General features: G+C 41.5%; 1 protein-coding gene across 3 annotated transcripts in view; it reads left to right on the top strand.

Annotated features, from left to right (window-relative positions):
- The window catches only part of kcnab1a (potassium voltage-gated channel subfamily A regulatory beta subunit 1a), a 137162-nt gene that overhangs the window by 43013 nt on the left and 72579 nt on the right, over positions 1-21570 (top strand). The window contains exon 1 of one of the 3 annotated variants that reach the window (XM_085245471.1): positions 10807-11653. The exons of the other annotated variants lie outside the window; for them this stretch is intronic. Coding sequence (XP_085101597.1) covers positions 11445-11653 — 209 coding nt within the window. The 5' untranslated portion in view covers positions 10807-11444. Of the gene's footprint in view, positions 1-10806; positions 11654-21570 lie in introns of those variants that run through there. 3 annotated transcript variants of the gene reach the window in all.

Genomic DNA, 21570 nt, shown 5'->3' with positions numbered 1-21570 from the left:
GTTTTGTAGAGGAGTGAAGTGAAGTTTTCGATGTTTCTTCGTCAACTGTTGTTTGTCCTGCACAGAGATGCTGCTGTAGATGTGTCTCTAGCTGTGTCTGGATACAATGAAACATGCTGGAACTAAGTGCTTGTGTTGCACAGTTCTACTAAACATTCCATTTCATGCATGCTCCGCCCACATGGTCAGGAATGTCAGGTGCTGCATCTCCAAATGCTTCTCCCGTTGCCTAGCAATAACAGCTGTTTACTTTTTGGGGTCTGGTTCATTGTTTAATAAAGAAAACATGTCCAAGTATTGGGTGCTGAGGCTCAGCGCATATTCTAGCCTGCTGTGTGGGTGGGCAGCTAGAAATCACTGGTGGGCAACATGAGTGAGGAGAAAACTGGAGCAGCCAAGCAGGGAGCTGCAGGTTGCTGGTTTGAGTCTCTGTTCAGATGCTGGTGTCTCCTCTCTCTGAGATGTCTGCAAACTGTCCCAGATAAAACAATAAGGATAATAAACAAACACGTGACTAAAATAACAATTATGACTCTGATGTGTTTCATGTGTAGCAGGATGGCCTCTATACAGCAGTCGCTGCAAGCATCCACATCGCCACACTTACTATTCTTTAAGCAGGCGTGCTGGGCTCCTCCTAAGGAAAGTTTGAAACTTCATTTCCTTCATGCTGGTGAACTTTTTACCAAATATTTTCATCAAAGCTTCTCCATCACTGACAGGGATTGTTTGGATCTTCACACTCATCTCCACCAACCCTAAAAAATGAGTCTCACTTTGCTCATATAATGCCAGGAGTGTCTCCATATTCCACAAAAGTCTATGCAAACATGTAACAGTATCCCATATTCATAGAAATATTATTGATATTATAACAAAAGCTGTCACCAACACAATTGTCCCAAGTGCTTTTTTTTATTAGTTATTGCAAATGCTTGATTGCAGTTCTTCCTAGATGACAAAACCACTTATTAGGTTTAGAAGGAAATGACTTTTTCTACATGAGGTAAAGTTGGAGAGCTGTTTCCCCAAACTAAATGAAATCATCATTTGAAAAACTACAATCTGTATTTACTCTGAATATCTGTGTTAACATTTGAAATTGGAAACATGTAAGTGTAACAAACATGTTAAAACATAAGAAATCAGGAAGGGGCATGTATAGGAATTTCTTTTACTTATGAATTAATCACATTATTTTATTGTATGATACCTTGGTGCCACTGGATTTTAACATGTCTCACACCCATACAGTAAGACAAATGCTGGGGGTCTAGTAAGGAAGTTGGGGGAAGCAGACAACTCCACAGGAAGAGTCTTTTGTGTCTTTGAGGACTCTGGTAGGAAGCAAGGGAGTGTGAACCTTAAGGTGTGAAACAGCTGTGTACTGCCTTTTGTTCCTGGAGAAGGTATTTAACTGAGAGCCATGCTAGGCTCAGGGAGACTCTGCTGACCGTCTGTCCCGCAGTCATGCAGGGACTTCATCAAGCTTGCTTGTCTGTTCTTTGTGTGTTTTGATTAAAGAATGTTAGCTACCGCTCACCGCTCGTCTGCAGGCTTTATTTAAATGGAAAACTTCCACAACAGGCAAAAAAAAAAGCTTTTTGCTAAAAAAAAAAAAAAAAGATTTAAAGCAGAAGTTTTTTGCACTGCATTTTAAAATGAAAACATATTGCATTTATTTGCAATGAAAAACACACAGAGCAGAAAGTGTGTTACTGTTTTACATCCACAGACACACAAGAAAAGAAGCAGGCAACATGAGGTCAAGTTATGGCAATTTTATTTTTGTATGTCAGTACATGCATTCAGAATAGAGTTTTTAAAAAACAAACAAACGTCCCAAGTAAAGTTTGGGGGGATTTTTGTGAAAGAAAGGTTGAGAGAGGGGGAAGGAGGAAGATGCTGCTGGGTCAGTTCTTTCTCAGCAGTCTGCTCCAGAATCCCCTCCTGTCCTCGGCTTGCTTTTCTTTTGCCTTCAGCTCTTTTAAGGTTTTGTTGAGCTGCTCCTCGGCATCTTTAAATGTTTCTTTCAGCTGCTGTTTGGCCAGTTTCCCTTTGTGTTTGAGGAGCTCTTTAGCTTCCTTTTTGTGCTTTTGTATTTCTTTAAGTTCATCTTTGCAGCCTTTCTTGGTCACCGTCGTTTCTTTCTTGAATACCTTCAACTCAATTTTCCCTTCTGCAAGTTCCTCTTGCACTTTCATCAGTTCCTCCTTCATGTTTTGAGTGTAACTCTTTGTATCTTCCATTTCTTTCTTTGCTTCCTGTATTTTAATTTTCTCTTCCTCCAACACTTTTTGAGCTTCCAACAATTCTTTCTTCATATTTTCAATCTCATTTTCTGTCTCGTGTTTACATTTTTTCTCCTCTTCAAGTTGTTGCTTCACATGCAGTAATTCCTTCCTTAGTGTTTCAGCTTCAGCCATTACATTTGCAGCTTCTTGTGTTGCCAACTGCATTTTGCTTTTTTCCTCTTCAAAAGCTTCCTGCACCTCCTGTAATTCCTGCATCACATTTCCTGCCTCCTTCTTTGCAGTTTGATATTTATTTTTGGCTTCTTGTGCTGTGCTTTTCTCTTCCTCCAATGCTTTTTGAGCTTGCAACAGTTCTTTCTTCATGTTTTCATTCTCGTTTTCTGCCTGTTGTTTTCTCATCTTCTCTCCTTTAAGTTTGAGACCCACATCCAGTAATTCCTGCAATACTACTTCAGTTTCAAACTTTGAATTTTTAGCTTCTCCTCTTGATTTTTCTGCCTCTTCTTTTAATTTGACATTTTCAGCCTGTATCATTTGAAATTTAAAATGAATCAGCTGTACTGTATTGTGAGGTGAAGCACTCGCCGATCCTCTTCTCGATCTCCCTTGATTCATTTTGGCCTTTTAAACAAAGGAACCAACGTTTTGTAGAGGAGTGAAGTGAAGTTTTCGATGTTTCTTCGTCAACTGTCGTTTGTCCTGCACAGAGATGCTGCTGTAGATGTGTCTCTAGCTGTGTCTGGATACAATGAAACATGCTGGAACTAAGTGCTTGTGTTGCACAGTTCTACTAAACATTCCATTTCATGCATGCTCCGCCCACATGGTCAGGAATGTCAGGTGCTGCATCTCCAAATGCTGCTCCCGTTGCCTAGCAATAACAGCTGTTTACTTTTTGGGGTCTGGTTCATTGTTTAATAAAGAAAACATGTCCAAGTATTGGGTGCTGAGGCTCAGCGCATATTCTAGCCTGCTGTGTGGGTGGGCAGCTAGAAATCACTGGTGGGCAACATGAGTGAGGAGAAAACTGGAGCAGCCAAGCAGGGAGCTGCAGGTTGCTGGTTTGAGTCTCTGTTCAGATGCTGGTGTCTCCTCTCTCTGAGATGTCTGCAAACTGTCCCAGATAAAACAATAAGGATAATAAACAAACACGTGACTAAAATAACAATTATGACTCTGATGTGTTTCATGTGTAGCAGGATGGCCTCTATACAGCAGTCGCTGCAAGCATCCACATCGCCACACTTACTATTCTTTAAGCAGGCGTGCTGGGCTCCTCCTAAGGAAAGCTTGAAACTTCATTTCCTTCATGCTGGTGAACTTTTTACCAAATATTTTCATCAAAGCTTCTCCATCACTGACAGGGATTGTTTGGATCTTCACACTCATGTCCACAAACCCTAAAAAATGAGTCTCACTTTGCTCATATAATGCCAGGAGTGTCTCCATATTCCACAAAAGTCTATGCAAACATGTAACAGTATCCCATATTCATAGAAATATTATTGATATTATAACAAAAGCTGTCACCAACACAATTGTCCCAAGTGCTTTTTTTTATTAGTTATTGCAAATGCTTGATTGCAGTTCTTGCTAGATGACAAAACCACTTATTAGGTTTAGAAGGAAATGACTTTTTCTACATGAGGTAAAGTTGGAGAGCTGTTTCCCCAAACTAAATGAAATCATCATTTAAAAAACTACAATCTGTATTTACTCTGAACATCTGTGTTAACATTTGAAATTGGAAACATGTAAGTGTAACAAACATGTTAAAACATAAGAAATCAGGAAGGGGCATGTATAGGAATTTCTTTTACTTATGAATTAATCACATTATTTTATTGTATGATACCTTGGTGCCACTGGATTTTAACAAGGGTCTGTTATGCAGAAATAACAGATTGTGTACTTACCTCACTAAAATAAAGGCATTTGCAATTGCATAGATTAATATTCATGCTTCATGGAATTAGCTTCATAGATCATATTCATAGATGTAATATGCTTCACAGAACATGCCGTATTTCTCCAAATTGTAGCCCAGACATATAATATTCAAAATTAATTTGGACCCCAGGTGTTTAAAAGAACCAGGTTGCTATATGTGGCCCGCTGAATAATTGGGGACGTATGATTATGAAAACAATTATTAAGCACTGATGTTCTAACACTACCCAATACAATATTAAATCAATTCAAAAATATTTTACTTGATCCCACAATTAAAACCCCCCCCCAAAAAAACCCCAAAACTTAGGTGCAGCAACAGTGGGTATTTTCACACATACTAGTGGGATACAGCAGTACTTTGTTTTATTTTTTAACATCTGCCATTTCAATATTTTAGAAAAAGCTAGCATTGACTAATTTTTAAACTTAAAACAAGCAGTCAGACAATCATGCACAGGCCTGGACTGGGACAACATTTCAGGCTTTTATTTTGGTGTGACACCCTGGGGAACTTCAGCTACTTTCTGTCAGAAACCGTTGGCAACACTGATGGTTTCATGAGACACCCTCCCTCTCTCAGACACACTTGCCCCGCCCCGTGAGCGAGTATCTTAATCATCAGTAAGTAGGAGAGACTTTCTATCCAATCAGAGGTGAGGAAGGCGGGACCTGCCCCTACTTACTGATGAGTAAGATACTCTTTAAGCACACATCAATAAATACAGTTAATAATTCAAACTCTCAGAGCAGTCTTTGTTTTTTACTGAACGTTTCGCGTTGGCTTTATTTGTTTTGCTGCTGAAAAATCTCCCTACAGCTGGAGTTCATGATGCTGCTGTGTCCCAGTGTTTCCCCGCAGTGCGAACAGCTGAGCGGATTATGAAGCAGATACGGGAGCAAAGCGGTATCTGCATGACAGAACAAGCGACTACTGCCGCGCACATTTTTAAATTCAAGCAAACATGCTTCAGAGCTTTTTCAGAAAGTTCTGGTGCTGCTAAAACAAAGCCGCCAGTTACAGCTGGGAGAAAGCTTTCAGTGAGCTCTCCGGGATGATGAGCTAAAGTGAAGATCAATGGGGAGAAGCAGACGGATGCAACAGCTGTTTTTTAAGAGTTTTAAAACACGACTGTTGGGAATAATCTGCCCAACAGTCGTGTTTGATGGCAATGAGGCATGTTGTATAGAGCGCTTTGAGTACTCCGGGAGAGTAGAAAAGCGCTACATAAGAATCAGTCCATTTACCAGTGTTCATAGAATCTCAAAGACATAGGCTACCGGATTTAAGTTTGTTTACCTGCTTTATGTGTTGACCCAGAAACAGAGCCACCACAACTTAAGGATTGCCGCTCTCATTTCTCAAAAAAAAGAATAATTAAAAATCGTCTGACGTCCATTTTCTTTTCCATCAAGGCAGGAAAGTAGTTTGCAAAGACCGCGATTGTAATTATTGGGGTGTCCAAATTCATGGGCTGCATCCTCCCGGGGGCGCATTTGTAGACCGATTACGTCACAGCGACGCGCCGAAGGCTGACCAATGCGTCCTCCTTTTCCCCGAAGGATTTGAAGGATGGGTCGGGTGTGTCCTTCATGGCCCACCATATCCCAGAATTCATAGCGCGGCCCAGCCAAACTCCAGTTTCCGGCAATGGCAGCCACTACTAAGTTTTAAAATTACTCTTATTATTCTTTCTGGGTCATATAATAAACTTTTAACATATTTTCAGGCGAGAATGTGGGTGTGTAAACTTCAAATATCTGCTCGGTTTATCAAGATATCACATATTCGCAAAAGTGCTTCGACGTTTTCGGAGACGTCTGTTACCCAACAGCTCGATAGCTAGCCGGGAGCTCGAGAACGGCACAACTCCCGGCACATCATTTTCAGATCACCGCTGTCTTTCGCTACTCAGGTTAAACGTAGGTTTACATCCGGCCTACCCGACCTTCTGAGGACCCGGCCCACATAGCTCGCGAAGGCCGGGTCCTCAGGAGGATTCAGCCCATGAATTTGGACACGACCTCAGTGTTCCGATTACCAGTCCGGGACTGGTCATGCATGCTGACTGATAAAAAGCTCACCACGAACACATTTCATTGCAACTTACCGGCAGTTGTCTAGACGGTTAACAGACAGCAACAGATTCAAAGTTTCATTTCAAGTAATGGTGCATTACACAGACCTAAGCAATACAAGTAAAGTGTAAGAGCTCATCACTTCAAAAATTACCATTTGCATGCGCTATTATATATTATTCACCCTGTGTAAATAGCTTACCTTCACTTCTGTGGTTCGATCGGGTTCGATGGAAGCCGAAAAAAAGACCCAGAATTTTCTTGCAGTCCCACTCAGTCAAAAAGCGCGGTCTGGTGCATGCGCAACATAAGACTCACGGTTTGGGGGTATATTTTACTGCATTTTTTAATGTAATGTTGTTACTCTTAAGAAAAGGGTATAATAAACCCATTACTTTATAATTCCTTGGCTGAGTGCAATAATAGAGTAAATTTTATATGATTTGCATAGATTATATATACCTTTCTCCAAAATAGCTTTTATCAGTGCAGCTCGTCAGATTGACAGGAAACGAGTAGCTTTTATTGTCGTAAGGACAAACGTCCCTGATGCTGTTGACTTACATCATCGCTCTCAGAGCAAAACGGCAAACAAAGTTGTAATTATGCAGTATGTACAACACAAACAGAGAACGATGTGCTGTAGTTCATTAATTTTAACAGCTCTCTAACATTTTTTACTTGTTTCTGAGAAAGAAATTGATTTTGTCATACTAAGATTTTATACACAACATATTTAATGCACAACAAAGAATGAAATAAGCAAATCAAACATTTTCTGCTGACGCTGCGAGAAATTAAAAGCCAAGTCTGATTTTTTGGAAGTATAATTTGTTCGTAATCTACTATTAGAAATTATATGTGAGCGACTTTTAACCAAAAATCACATGAATAGATGCTCTAGGTAGAAAATACATCACGCAGAATTGTTGGCTGTGACAGCGGTGTGTAATACTGCGCTTCAAAATAACCCAAACACATGCTGCATCATATTAATGAATAATCAATTTTTCCACATCACCGCATAATTTTGCACACAAGACACATCGGTAAAAACAACTTGGACATTTCTTAATTTGCCCGGTGGGCCGATGGTGATTTTTCGCTTTTATGGGCCGATGATTTTTATTTTTTGTGATGGTATAAACAATGAAAGGTGGTGAATTGGCCAGATGCTGGTGGTGGCTATGGCAGAGCTTCCACAGAGGCCAGCAGGTGGATGAGGGAAGGGGAGGCAGGGGGAGGAGAGACCTGAGACAGCTGTAAAAGCTGCTGGTCATGATATCGGTTTGGTTATCTGGTGACAGGAGGAGATGTCCTTACTGAATCATCAGAGCTGGACAGGTGATGGAGAAACAGGTTCACCTTTTAGGTGACATGAATGAGTTGAATTTATAAACTGTTTCTGAGAGACAAATAACACCAGGATGCTTTTCTAAGTAGCTGACAGCTGATAACTGTGCAGAGGCGGGTCTAGCAAAGTTTTGCCAGGGGGGCCAGGTGGGGCATTAACAGGGAAACGGGGGCACAAAGAAATACTTTTCTTTCTTATTCTCATTTCAAATGTCTAGCTTTTAATAAATAATTATCTGAATCTTATAACCAAAGTTTTTATCTGATGTAAAATCTATAGAAATCATACATATACCAACAAGACTGTACATCACTGTCACAACAGCGTCTTTATGGCTTTTCCTGTAATACTTGGTGGGCCGGTCTCTAGTCAAAATGCCCGGGCCGATTTTTTGTCATAGTCCAGCCCTAAATGCTGAGAGTCCTTAGCTGTATACATTTTCATTTACATTTGATAAATTCTAAAAATGTATCATTTTTTGAAAAGTAGAATTGACTTGTGCGGGTTAAAACGAGTCAGTGAATATAAAATTCCTCTAAACTGACCAATAAATTTGAATTGATAGAAGTTGATTTGTGGTTTGGATTACTAACATCAGCCATTACTAACACATCAGTCTTTGCCGAGCAAAACACTGAAATCCATCTTTAGCAAAGACAAAAAGTGTAGCAGTTTCTAAACCTTCAACTAACTCGGGTGTATAATTTCTAAAGATTTGCGCAATTTTGAGAAATGACAAATTTCCAGAGTACAGACAATATAGCAGGGATGCTGTTCTCCACAGATACAACATAACAAAACTGAGAGATTGCCAGTGATTCCCACTTCTAATCTACATAAACACTCATTCGTAGCTTGAGGTATCTCATGAGTGGGCTTTTGCTGACAAAGCTTATGACCCAGCATAAATACAACATGCGTGCACCCTCCCACCCACACACACACACACACACACACACACACACACACACACACACACACACACACGTGCAAAAGTAGGACACCGTCTTGCGCTCAGAGTTATGGATGTGTCATCACTTGCTGCTTATGGGGCAGCTGCAGGGAAAACAAAAACAAAGCAGAGACAATAAACAGAGAAAAATGTGCAAACTAATTAATGGATCATAGAAACAGGGCCACATTTTAAGCTCACAAGATATTTTAGTCCACAGTCCTGATATTGTAATCTGGCAGTTCTTAAGTTAGTTGGACGGCCCTAAATATTTCACATAGATCAGTAATGTATGTGCCTTCATGGGACACAGCTGCAAAAACTCCTGTGGGCTGACTGCTAGAGCATTTTCAGTTTACCTTGACCCAAAGAGAGAGCCAGAAGTGATACGTCGTTTAACTACCCCTGAAGTTTTAAAATACCCGTCATTACTCACCATTAAATCAAACCCAGAGTGTTGTAATTGTAATTGATGTTCAAATCCTGACAGTGTTGTTTGCGTGGATGTGTGGATGCGAAACTTAATGTATTTTCTGATTTTTCTGCGAAGTGAACTGCCAATTTGTTTGAGCTGGGTGTTTTATGACACAACAGAATTCAGGTTTCAGTATAAAATGTATGTACTTAGATGTTGGGAAAGTTAAATCATCTGACAGAAGCTTCGGTGAAACAATGGGACAGTTTTTGAACCAACATGTCTACCTGACTTAATGCAACAGATGTTGAAACCTCACTGTTTTTGTTTCGTTTTGTTTTTCTTGTTCTTTTTTGTTTGTTTGCTTCTTGCTTTTGGTTGTTGTATTTTTGTATTTGTTGTTATAAAATGCAAAATCTAATAAATACTTGAAATTTGAAATGTATGTACTTATGCACTGTATGTATTTGTAAAAAACAACAATGTGATATTTACACACACACACACACACACACACACACACACACACACACACACACACACACACACACACACACACACACAAAAGACAGTCTGGAGCAGAATGCTCCATTTACCTCTGTTTGATACCCCTCATCGAATTACTGACAAGCACACAACAATAACACCTTACAACACACACACACACACACACACACACACACACACACAGTCACACACACACAATTGGATGTGCTGCGATCAAACACACAAAGATTTATAAATTCTGTCTCTTCTCAGCTTTGTTTAGCCTCAGCCTGCTCCTTTGCGGTCATTTTCTTTCTCCTGATCCCAGTTTCTCCACACCTCCCTCATTTCATTCATCCATCCTCTTCTCATTCTCTTTGATTTGTAGCTGCCTTTTCAGTTCGATGGATCATGTGCTAGGGGATTTCGGAAAACTGTTACTTTATGTCAGCAAATACTGTATAATCCTGACTTGCACATTTTTTATGTATGCTGCAACATCCATTTAATTTTCTAGTTACAAGCTTTATAAGCCAAAATTTCTCATTCATTCTGGTTTCAGGATGTGGCTTGGTGATAGGATATCTCACCCTTTTACCCAGTGTTGGGTACAACTAGTGCTAGTTGTACCCAACACTGAAAGCCTTTGAGACAAATAAGTTAAAAAAAACGGATGTAGTAAAAGACAAAAAAGAGAGGAAAAGAAAAAAAATGAAATGGCTCAGAGAGGATCGTGGCTTAGCTTTGCTGCACTGACATTAAAGGTGCAGGAAGGAACCTTAGAAGTGTGTGACAGGTGAGCAGCAGTGAGAGACGGTGAGTGAGACAGGTAGAGTGGGAGCTAGAGAGAGAGCGCAATCGAGAGCGAGTGAGTGAGAGAGAGAGGCTGTCTGCTGCACCACATCTCTTTCAGTTCCCCTGAAGGTGCGCTTTTGGTAAATGTGGCTTCCCTGCTGAGAAAAAACAACAAAAAAATAAAAATAAAGAGAAGCCGGAGGAGCTCAAAACGAGCAGAGCGTCCAAAAACTGAGAACAAACATCAGTTAACGAGGGAGTCGGAAGAGTGGGGGGAGAAAAGAGAGGGGGAAACTGGGGCACGGGCACATTAGTAACACGCATCAACAAAGGACCACCGAGGAGAAGAAGTGAGGAGACGCAGGGGGGTGGGGGGTGCTGATGGCAAAAAAGTGCGATGGGGCACAGTGACAGCACCTGAGAGTGACTCCTCTGCTTTGTTTTGTCTGTCCTTGCTGCCCTGTCTCCTTATCCCTTTCCTGACCCTGTCCCCTCCTCCTCCTCCTCCTCCTCCTCCCTCGCGCTCTCTCGCACATGCTATCGCTCGCTCTCTCTTCCCACAGTCAGACCAGGGAGAGCGCAGCGCCTGGGTCGCATCTCCATCTCTCTTGTTTCTCTTTCGCTCCTCTGCCATCCTGCTGCACCCTCTCCACCTCCACTTATTGTCATTCTGCAGCTGAAACCCTGTTAGGAAAAACAAAAATCCCCCGGCTCTGCATCAGAGGCAAGACACAGGAGAAGGAAAAACCAGCGGGGGAAATAGATTGGGGATCCCTCACAGAACTGAGGAGTCTTTGTTCTTCTCTAGCTTTTGATGACTGACCTGTTCTGCTGACTCTCCTCTGAAAGGAAATACTTAAAATGGGACACTTGATTTGAGCACAGAAGGAAAAAAAAAAGAGGAAAAGCTTTTCTTTCTTCCTTTTTTCTTCTTGCCGGTTTATCTTGCTTCACAGAACAAAGTGGTGCACATGGAGAGGGAGCATTTGCGAGAGAGCGACTGAAGACTGAAGTCCATTTACGAGGAAAATAAAAGCGAGAGACGAGGAGAACCCAAACAGAGACTGAGCTGAAGAGTCAAACAGAGGCTCCTTTCCCCTCCTCACTCCTTGTCCCGTCTGTAGTTTTCCTCTTCGCTCCCCCGACTGAAGCCCAGCCATGCAGGTGTCCATCGCCTGTACGGACCACAACCTGAAGAGGGGCAATGGGGACCACAGCAAGCAGAGCGCCACCAGCCCCAATGTGGTCAACCAGGCCAGGGCCAAGTTCCGTACCGTGGCCATCATCGCGCGAAGCTTCGGCTCCTTCACGCCACGCCACATCTCACTCAAGGAGTCGACGGGAAAACACACTGGCATGAAGTACAGGTGTGTTAGAGTATGTGTGAATAATGTGCAGTGCACTAAAGCGAGGGGCACCAATACTTTGTTTTCTTGTGTGTCCATCTCATTTACCGTATCCCAATATTTTTCTGTTATACTTACCTACAAAAATGCCCTCATATCAGTGGAGATGTGTCTATATTCTTTAATCAGTTTCAGTGTTGACGTGACATTTGATCACGTGTTTTTAGCAAATGTTTTTTTTCTCCAAAATAGGGACCCAAAGTTTTCAGATAAAGACTCTTTAGATGCATCAGCTCTTATTTAAAAAACAACAACAACAAAAATGATTGTTATCTATATCTGTAGTGACTTTCTCTGCCTTTAATCGGAAGCACCTTCTGCCAAACCTGTGTTATATTTGCTGTGAGCTTGCGCTACACTTTTAAAAATTGTGATCTGCAGACTCCAGACTGATCATTAAGTCGTGCAGAAGCTGCTCAGCCTGACGGGACTCGTAAATATAAACGCCGTCGTCTACGTGCCGGGAGATTACCGACAGCTCCCTCGGGTTCATTGCCTGTTCTGTCCGTTGCTCTGACTGCCTCGCTCCTTACAGTTCATTTACACTTTCTTTATGTCTCACACATCGTCACGCACACATCTTTAAACCTCTCCGTCTTCCTCTCAAATGCTGAAATTCTCATGTCTCAGAAAGCCATGAATGGAAGCAGAGTCTTCTTGCTCCTGCCTCTCTCCCACACACCTAAACACTTTTCTGTCTCCTCTTCTCTCGGCCTCTCTGTGGTGTGCAGAGACAGCTCTGCAGTGTGGGCAGAGCGTCTGAGTTGGATTTGACCTCAGCAGTATTGCTGCTCAGCTGACTTGTGTGTTTGACTCTCATCGCCCGGAGCTTCGAATCTTATGTAAAATATGGTGGCATCGCTTCATTTCCGAATCTCTGCGGATGACGGCGAAATCGAGCTGAAAAGCACGTGTCAGAGGGTCTGAAATGACTGCTGGTTTCTGTGCGCGTAGCGATGAGACGGTGATGCACTGCGTTCTATTAAATAAAGCTGTTTTTATAAAAGTCAACATGTGCCAAAGCAGAAACTCGATCTGGCAGCGATTTTGCTGCAGCTGGTAAGTGTGTGGCAGCTGAAGCCAAATCAAAAATCTGCAAATGTGGCTACTTTTCATGCTCTGATGGTGATGAAAATGGTAATCGATGGAGAAAAACATTTTTCCACTTCCAACTTTGAGCAAAAGTGCACGTTTTTTTTTTCTTCTTCATTTATTTCTTTTCATTTTTTCGGATGGAAAGTGTGAAGGTATTGAACCATTGTTAGTATGAGTGATTTTATTCAACTTCAGCAAACATCAGTTGACAGCTCAGAGTTACAGTTTACTGTGAGGGCGTCTGGATGCCTTGTTGATTACTTGTGACATGGGTGCGTTTGCTTTGCACATTGAAAGGTAACTGAAGTCTTCCTCACTCCTTTTTTATTGGCCAGAGCTGCAGAGAACACACAAACTGATTATCAACAAAACATAGTGGCTGTACTAAATATTCTCTAATGCTTAATGATGTTCGGAATAACGATGTGATGATTTATCCTCTAGTCTATTAATCGTCATTCTTTATCCTGGATATGTTGGCTTGGAAAATTGTAAAACTTTTCAGGCTAAGAGCTTCATTACATACTCACTGGAATATGAACTTGTCTAGACGCCGGGTTATGTAAGTGGGTCGTGATACTGCATGACCAGTAACTAGAGACAGGTGATACGTCACCCTGTGATGAACACCTGTGACGCACCTGAAGTCAAATTTGCAGAGCTACACTTGGCAAGGAAACTGTGTTATTAACATGAAGAGCCAAAGGAGTCTAAAAACATTATCCCACTTAAACTTTACAGTCATAAACCGCCACAGAGATCATCCCAGCGTTGTTTACCATAGTGCCGCGTCAGCGCTTTGATGATGTGAATTTAGACGCTCGCAGTAAGCTTTGGGAAGATCAGCGATTCACCTCACAGTGGGGGTCAAACGAGTATTGATTGAGCCGCCTTGAAAACAGACGTGGTTGGCAATAGCGCTGACATTACTGTGATGTCAGTAATTACAAGCACTGCAAATGAATTGCAGTCATTCCTTACTGATCATCAAATGAAGTAAACTAAAAAAGAAAATCCCAACATGTTGAGGTGATGTGGAGAGCTTACTGTTGTGGGTTTACTGTTAACGTTCTTCTGCTGCTGATGTGGGAAGAAAACAAGCAACAAGCAGACAGTTGGCTACAGTGATGCCATGAGAGTAGTGTTGTGTGTGTGCCAGGATGTTACAGCTTTAGTCGTGCTTATGTCAGCACAAATATGCCCACAGTTCAGGCAGAGTGTGTCTGTGTATATATAATATATATAACAGCTTAACAATTTAGTTTTTCCAGTTCAACTTTAAATGGAGCTCTGTACACATCTGCACACACTCCCTTAAACATGGCTCCCTGTACAGGAGAGTGAGCCATATGCCAGCACAGTCATCCTGTCAGTTTGTCTTCAAGCTTTCAGTTGACAGACGGTGGTGAAAACATGACTTGTGACAATAGACGAGGACAGGCTAGAGTTTCTTCTCACTGCTGCACAGAAACAATGAGCAGAAAGATGGAGAGAAAAGAGGAGAGAGATGGAAACGAAAAGAGACGGAGAGACGATACCAGCGCGAGTGCTAATCGTTCCACGCAGCATTGTCTTCTCCTGACAGTAATGCTGATGGACAGTATGGGAGGAGATAGTCCCACACTGTCCATCTCTACCACTCTTTCCCATCTCTCTCTCTGCTTCTTTTCGTTTCAGGAAGTGAACCCGGGGTTGCGCACACCATCTGCTCTGGCACTGCAGTGTAGGTGAAAGCATGACAACAGGAGAGGTGTTTCATTCTCTGCGTGCACCTGTGCGTGTGTGTATGTGCTCCTCACAGCACAATAATACACACACACTCTGCTGCCGCTGCAGCACAGGCCTGCAGTGTTTATTCCCTTTAAATACAAAGTTATTTGTTTTGTGCCTCGAACCACAAAATAAATAATCATAAACGTCTTTGTGAATTGTGGTGAAAAAAAAAAGTCAAAAAACGATCAAACTAGCACAATGCGGCTTCTGTTTGTTTTGTACAGCGCACCCACTGGGCATGTCCGCCTTTGTAAAAGATCGACGTAACCACTGTGATGTCAACTGTTTTGAAGCCGCTGCCTTTTGTGCTCATTTTGAAGCTAAATACGATGATATTTGGATGAGAGGCTCGAGCTCGGGAGTGATCCGCTGATGCTAAACCAAGATGTGATGGGAAGGTTGTAATTTACTGTTAGAAGTAATTTACTGCAAAAAGCAAAATGTTTGACTTTTATTACAAGAACTGAGGGAAGTACACCAATAAATATGTCATTACTAGTCATAGAGATCAAAACTTTTTTTGCCCCTACAAGACTGTGAACAGAATTATTTCTATTCTGTTGGGATTTACTTGCTTTCATAGCTATCCTCAAGCTGGTATTTGGGGAACTTCAGTTTTTGGCTCATTGTTTTTAAGGTTGAAGTTGAATCTTGGACAGGTGAAAATTTAGAGAGGGTTTGTAGTGATAGCAGTAATTTAATTGTTGTCATATTCAGTTAGGACTTGTACAGAAGTGCATCAATACTTGCCTTATTAATTCATTAGCTGATGGAATATGTTGTCGTCGTGCCGTATGCAAGTCTGACTGAGTAGAAATCATTGGAATCATTTTTGAATGATTTCAGACACGGGAACATGACTGACTTTGGAGACAGAAAAGGAACTCTAAACATGGAGACAAGAGATAAACATAAAGACAAGGCTGACTAAATGTGGGACACAGGCATGGATGACATTAGATGATTAGATGACAAAATGAAGACGAGAAAACACAATATTACACAAAGCAGAAACACAACTAAAAGAACCAGAACCAGGAATATAAAATAAATATAAAATAAATCAGAATCTAAAGAGTCTAAATACATAAACACAGAGTCACAGACCCAGGACCATATAAATATAAATATAAAAAAGTAGGAGAGATTTGTAACTTTTGATTTAAAAGAAATAAATGTGTATGTGGTTGTGAAAAGAAAGGTACGCTTTTATTTAAAACATATTGTGAAATGTCAGGTATAGCATTATGTCCACTGGCAGGTGACGTGACTAACACTGAATATCTCTTCTTCGTGGCACCTGTTAGTGGGTGGGTGCAGGTGAACATTTCATCCTCAAAGTTGATGTGTTAAAAGCAGTGAAAATGGGTGAGTGTGAGGATTTGATTGAGTTTGACAAGGACCAAATTATGATGGTTAGACTGGGTCAATCTGCAATGGTCAGTATCAAAAGTGGTCCAAGGAAGAAACAGAGGTGAATCAGCAACAGGGTAATAGGAAGCCAAGGTTCATCGATGCATGTGGTGAGTGAAGGCTGGCCCGTGTGCTCCGATCTAACAGACAAATTACTGTAGCTCGCATGGTTGATGCTGGTTCTCATTTAAAGTTGTCAGAGAGCAGATAAGGAGCTGCATAGCCTCAGACCTGTTGGGGTGCCCGTGCAGTCCAATTCAGAATTACCAACAATGGGCATGTGAGCTTCAGGACTGAGCCACAGAGCAATGGAAGGAGGTGGCTTGGTTTGATCCTGCTTTCTTTTACGTGGATAGCTGGGTGAATGTGCATCACCTACCTGGGGAACACCTGGTACCTGAATGCATAAAAATAGTTCAGGAATGGTTTAAGAGAACAGCAATGAGTTTGAGGCAATTTCCCAGATCTCCATCCAATCAGGCATCTGTGGGATGTGCTGATCCATGGAGTCCCCACCTCACAACTTACAGGACTTAAAGGATCTGTAGCTAACATCTTGGTACCAGATCACAGCACACCTTCAGGAGTCTAGTGGAGTCCATGCCTTGATGGGTCAAAGTGTAATGCCTAATTAGTGTATGATAAGCAATCATATAAGATGAATTTGATGTTAAAAAAGAGGCAGGTTGATTTGGCTAAAATTAATAATAATTAGCTGTGTATATACTTAAGTTTATTAGTACAGGAAATTCTGTATTACAAGCACAGATCCAGCTTCAGCATCAGTACTAACACAGACCCATTACAGCTTCAGCTCTAGCAGATTAACTTGTATTTGCCAATTGCCATGCAGCTCAGCCAAAGCTTTAATTTCCCATTACTGCATGCTAATGCTGATATTCAATCATCTTAGGATTCTAAATGTTTGTTTATATAAATCTCATTCTGTTTAGGTCGACTTTGTTCTACACCAACAGATGGAGAAAACTGTTTTAAAGGAGGGGGGTGGCGTTGTTGTGGGAACAGCAGGGGTGTCAGGTGTGACTGTGAGGTAATGGCAAATGGTTTACAAGACTCACGGGTCTAGTAGGAGGCTCCCTCAGCAGAATTTGGCTTAGGGCTCCAGGGAGGCGAGGACCAGCTTTGAGTTTTACTTTTGTCACAGTGCACGGCATCTGTTGGGCACCCTCCTATTCCTTTGTGCAGTCATTTCAGAGACATATGTGACTTTTACTTGTGAAGCTACCGTGGGGCTACGGATTGGCTCAGAGGAGCATAGAGAGGCAAAGTCAACACTATCTGGCAAATAAGCCTCCACTGCAGAAGCTGCTATTAGAAACATTCATGACTTTAACACCCTAAGTTGAATGGTCACATCACGAGCATGGAACATCAGCACCTCTCCCGAAGAGAACTGATATCGTGAAGTAATCTGCCTGTCTTTTGAAAAAGCTTCTGCACTGCTGAGTCTTCTCTGCCCTGCTGTTATTGCAGAAATGCAGAATCTAAACAAGCTACCGCCTTTTGCTCAGAGAAGCTCTTCTGACGAGCGGCAGCGTGGCGGGAGGACAGAGATACTGAACAAACAACAGTGTTAGATTGTTTTCTTTTGGAAATGCCGCACAGATCTAAATTTGTGACGTGATCAAAGCAACATGCTGTTGATAAAGGCTGAGTTCCAAGGTTTTCCTCCTTCTGACAGAGAGCCTGGAAGTCTTGGATTCACTTTGAATCTCTATGACTTATCTGTCCTTAGGCCTCACTTTTTGAAGAGTATTCTGTATTCTCCTAAAAGAACACGTGTAACAGAGGTGGGATCATGAAAAGCGAGGTAGTATTTACCTGAAGTGACTCTAGCTCTATGTGGTCTTTCAACAGCAGCTGTCCCTGCGTTCTCAGGTCACTGAGTACACACAGGGAACAGGATGCCACTTTACACTGTGTTTTACCAAGCGTGCTACCACCTCAATGCACCAATCGCTCTCAGGATGTCGAAGGAGTTGCCCGGGCTTCATGTTAACACTGTGTCTCACCTCGTGCTGAACCAATGTCCACCCTGTGCTTTGACAGATGTATTTGAGGACACACACACACATACAGTCATGTGAAAAAGAGTTATCTCAGGACTCTTTGCAGTCCTGTGAAAACTGAGTACATCTTTACAACCTCCACAGCAACTGCTAATATTTTATTAGCAGTGCTAATAAAATGCACTTGATTAACTGATCATCATCAAGTGTGAGCACCTCTATAAAAGCAGAAGTTATGGCAGTTTGCTGGTCTAGAGCATTTTGGTGTGTGTTAACAGAGCTACGATCTTCCCAGGAGTGGACGGCCCAGCAAATTCACTCCAAGGTCAGAGGAACTACAAATACTCTGTACACTGAAAAATCTACTTCCCTCCAAAATCGAATAGGGTTGCACAACTTCTAGAACGAAGTCCTTCGGACGGATGAGACCAGGCTGGAGATCTTTAGCAGTAATGCACAGCACATGTCTGAGGATTGTTTTGCAACTACTACTGTATACAAATGTATTCTAGAGTCAAATGTGAGTGAGGCCCAGAATGCTTCATGCAACAAGCACAGCAGCAAATCTAAAACAGAAAAACTAATCGCAGCATTGCAACGGCCTAAAGTTCAAAGTTCCGACCTCAGCCTGACTGAAATGCTGTGCATACATGAATATCTCAGTGAACCTCAACTCTGTAAAGAAGAGTGGGACAAAATCCCTCCATAACAATGTGAGTATGATTAAGTCACACAGAAAACAATTACTTCACCTTATTACTGTTTATATTTGGTTCTTAGAGTTACTGAATCACGAGGTGTGCTTAATTTTTCACATGACTGTATGACAGTCACAATACCAAATTGTCCTAGCTCACTGTTCATTGTATTTTTTATTTTGCTATGAATGTGTGGGTTTGAATGTCTAATGTGTCCATCATACAAGGAGTTTAATGGGTTATAGCCAATGCCAGGGATGAGTAACTGACACGCAGCAAACCAGTGGAGTGGAAACAGGAAATTCAGATAAACTGGCAAATATTCGTAACAAGAAAAATTACACGCTCACAGAAAGCTGCTTATTTATCAGTGTTTCTGCTTAATAGTATGAAGTAAAAGGGTTCGACATTCACATTTATGTTGGTAGAAAGAAGAAGAGACTGTTCGTCTAAAAAACTGCCACTGGTTTAAATGTGATTGGGCCATATGTGGCACAAGAAAAATAATTTGAAAAACTTGGCAGGAAAAAAAGCTAATTCCCGATGACCTTTCAACATGTGTTGCAATGAAAAAGACATGAAGGCTTTGTGAAAACTGGGCAAGCTTTTGCATGAGCTAATTCACACACTGCTAATTTGGCAGAAGAGGGTTGGTGTCAGCTCAGTTACTGTACATTGCCTGCTGAGAGCTTGCACAGTGTTGTGAAAGGCCGGATTAGCAACTTCTGTAAAAGGAAAAAAAGAGTGCCCATGTGTTGTGGCGTTCTACGGAGGAGCTGTGAAACGAGAAAGATGATAATGAATAAAGGAAGGAATTCTTTGCCTGCTGGTCCCGCTCCAAAACCACCAAACAACAAACACTCAACAGCCCTAACCAATGCATTATCTATGCTTGTTGCTATGGTAATCGTGTCCTCGACTCTATAGTGCCATCATTCAATTTGGAACACTTTAAAAGACATCCACACACACACACTCACTCCTGTTTAACATCATTTTAGAGGACGTCGCCATGACTAACGCTCATTTCCTGAGACTCACTCTAACCTGAAACACAGTCACAGCTGACTTTAACTAACACAGCCCGTAAACTGTCCGAACAGACTAGTTACTTGTCTCCAGAAGATCGCCAAAAAACCCGCAGATACACAACGAGTACTTCAAGCAGAGGGTAAAAGTCAACTGAAGCCAGCTGAGGACTAACAGACATAACTGGGTGGAAACATGGAGGGGGATATGATGTGATGCGATAAAAGCAGAATAAACAGCGAGTTTTCCATTCAAATATTGTGCAAAGTTTGAGCAAATTCCCCAAAACTGCCAAAACAATGCAGTTTAATGTCTGTTCTCATTTACAACCATTATGCAAATATCAGTAATAGCTGACTGAGATAAACAGCTGGTGGCACTAAATCTCCAGTCGGGTGCTATTAAGCAAAGGAAGAAGGATACAGCTTGAAAACTTGACATAGTTAAGGAAGCACAGTCAGACCTCCAATTATGGAGACGTGGGCTGCGTTTTGTGGTTGCTGTTTTTGTTGCTGCTCTTTGCGTTGTCCATATCAGTCAGTGTTATGCACATGCTGACAGCGCTCCTTAAAAGTATGTGGCTGGAAGCGCGCTCGGTGTCGTAATTACTTAAAAAGTTGCTGATGTAAGAGTAGGTGGTGAAGATGTTGTACTAATTGGTACTGATTTCAGCATAACTGGTGATCTAAAAGAAAACTGAGGTTCATAATTTATTATTTTTTTTGTTACATGTCTCCTAAAAAAGCTAAACAAGCCTCACAACTACTGTACTTTCATATTCCCCTAGATCACTGCTAAATGGCATAATTTAAATAATAAAATAAATCTCTTCTAAGGAGCCTTCATGGGGGTTTGACGGGTGGGTCTTTTCAAAGGTAGCAAAAGCCGCTATTTAAATCACTCAAGTGATGCTGGGATGATTAGAGGAGCATAGAAAAGCAAAAAGGGAGGCAAAAATGAAAAAGAGAAGAAAGAGGTGTGTCAAATGTACAAATTATACAAGTAAATCCCTATGAGTGCTTATCATATTGAACTGTGGGAGGAATAACAAAGTGTGATTGTCTGTGAACTGTTTCTCTGTCCTTGAGCGTCCTGTGAGGCGCTGATAGGAGCTAATATTAATTATAGCGACAGGTCCGCAGCTGAAACTGGCGCTGACTTCAAACCTTTTATCTCATATGTGACAAAAATTGATAAGAATAACAGCTCGCTGTGGGTAGCCGTGCAAAATATATCACACAGTCAGTGGCAGCTGACTTTGTCATTCATTGTTGTTCTTTAATTAGATCCCAGTAGCATGCTAGATACTGAGCCCAGTCTCAGCTCGTCACTTTTGGGCATTTGGTTCGGGGCATTTGACAATTTGGCTTTTTTTCCTTTTCTTTTTTCTTTGTTTTTGTAAAAAAACAATGAAAAGTTGAATTTTAAACCAAACCACCTAAACCTAACCATAGGTAGATTCTGTTGTTCTGTTAAATAGGAGTGTCTGTGCATCCAGTGCTGACACAGACAGACTAAAGGACGACTTTTGTATGTGTTTCATACTGCTGTGATAAAGCAGCACTATTTGACACCTTTGGAGAGAGAACAAGATGTACCAGAGTTGAGAATAGCATGGTCAACTTTTTCCCCCATAAAGATGACATTTGGAGACATCTCTTGTAGATTTAATGAAAAGTTTTGACACCTTGGTATATATCGATAAAGATCTTTTGACTATTATTAGAATAGTTTCCAGATGTTTTTAAAGGGAAGCTGCACAGGCAGATACCATTGTCACTAACATCTGATGGATACAAAGTCATTTTGTTCTGTAAGCAGTTCTGATACACAACAGAAG

This window comes from Mchenga conophoros, linkage group LG14 (genome assembly GCF_057382185.1).
Source record: "Mchenga conophoros isolate Kocher_MC1m ecotype Shallow Benthic linkage group LG14, M_conophoros_male_GT1.1, whole genome shotgun sequence".
In the NCBI taxonomy this organism is placed as follows: Eukaryota; Metazoa; Chordata; class Actinopteri; order Cichliformes; family Cichlidae; genus Mchenga; species Mchenga conophoros.
This window is presented reverse-complemented; position numbering and strand designations above follow the sequence as displayed.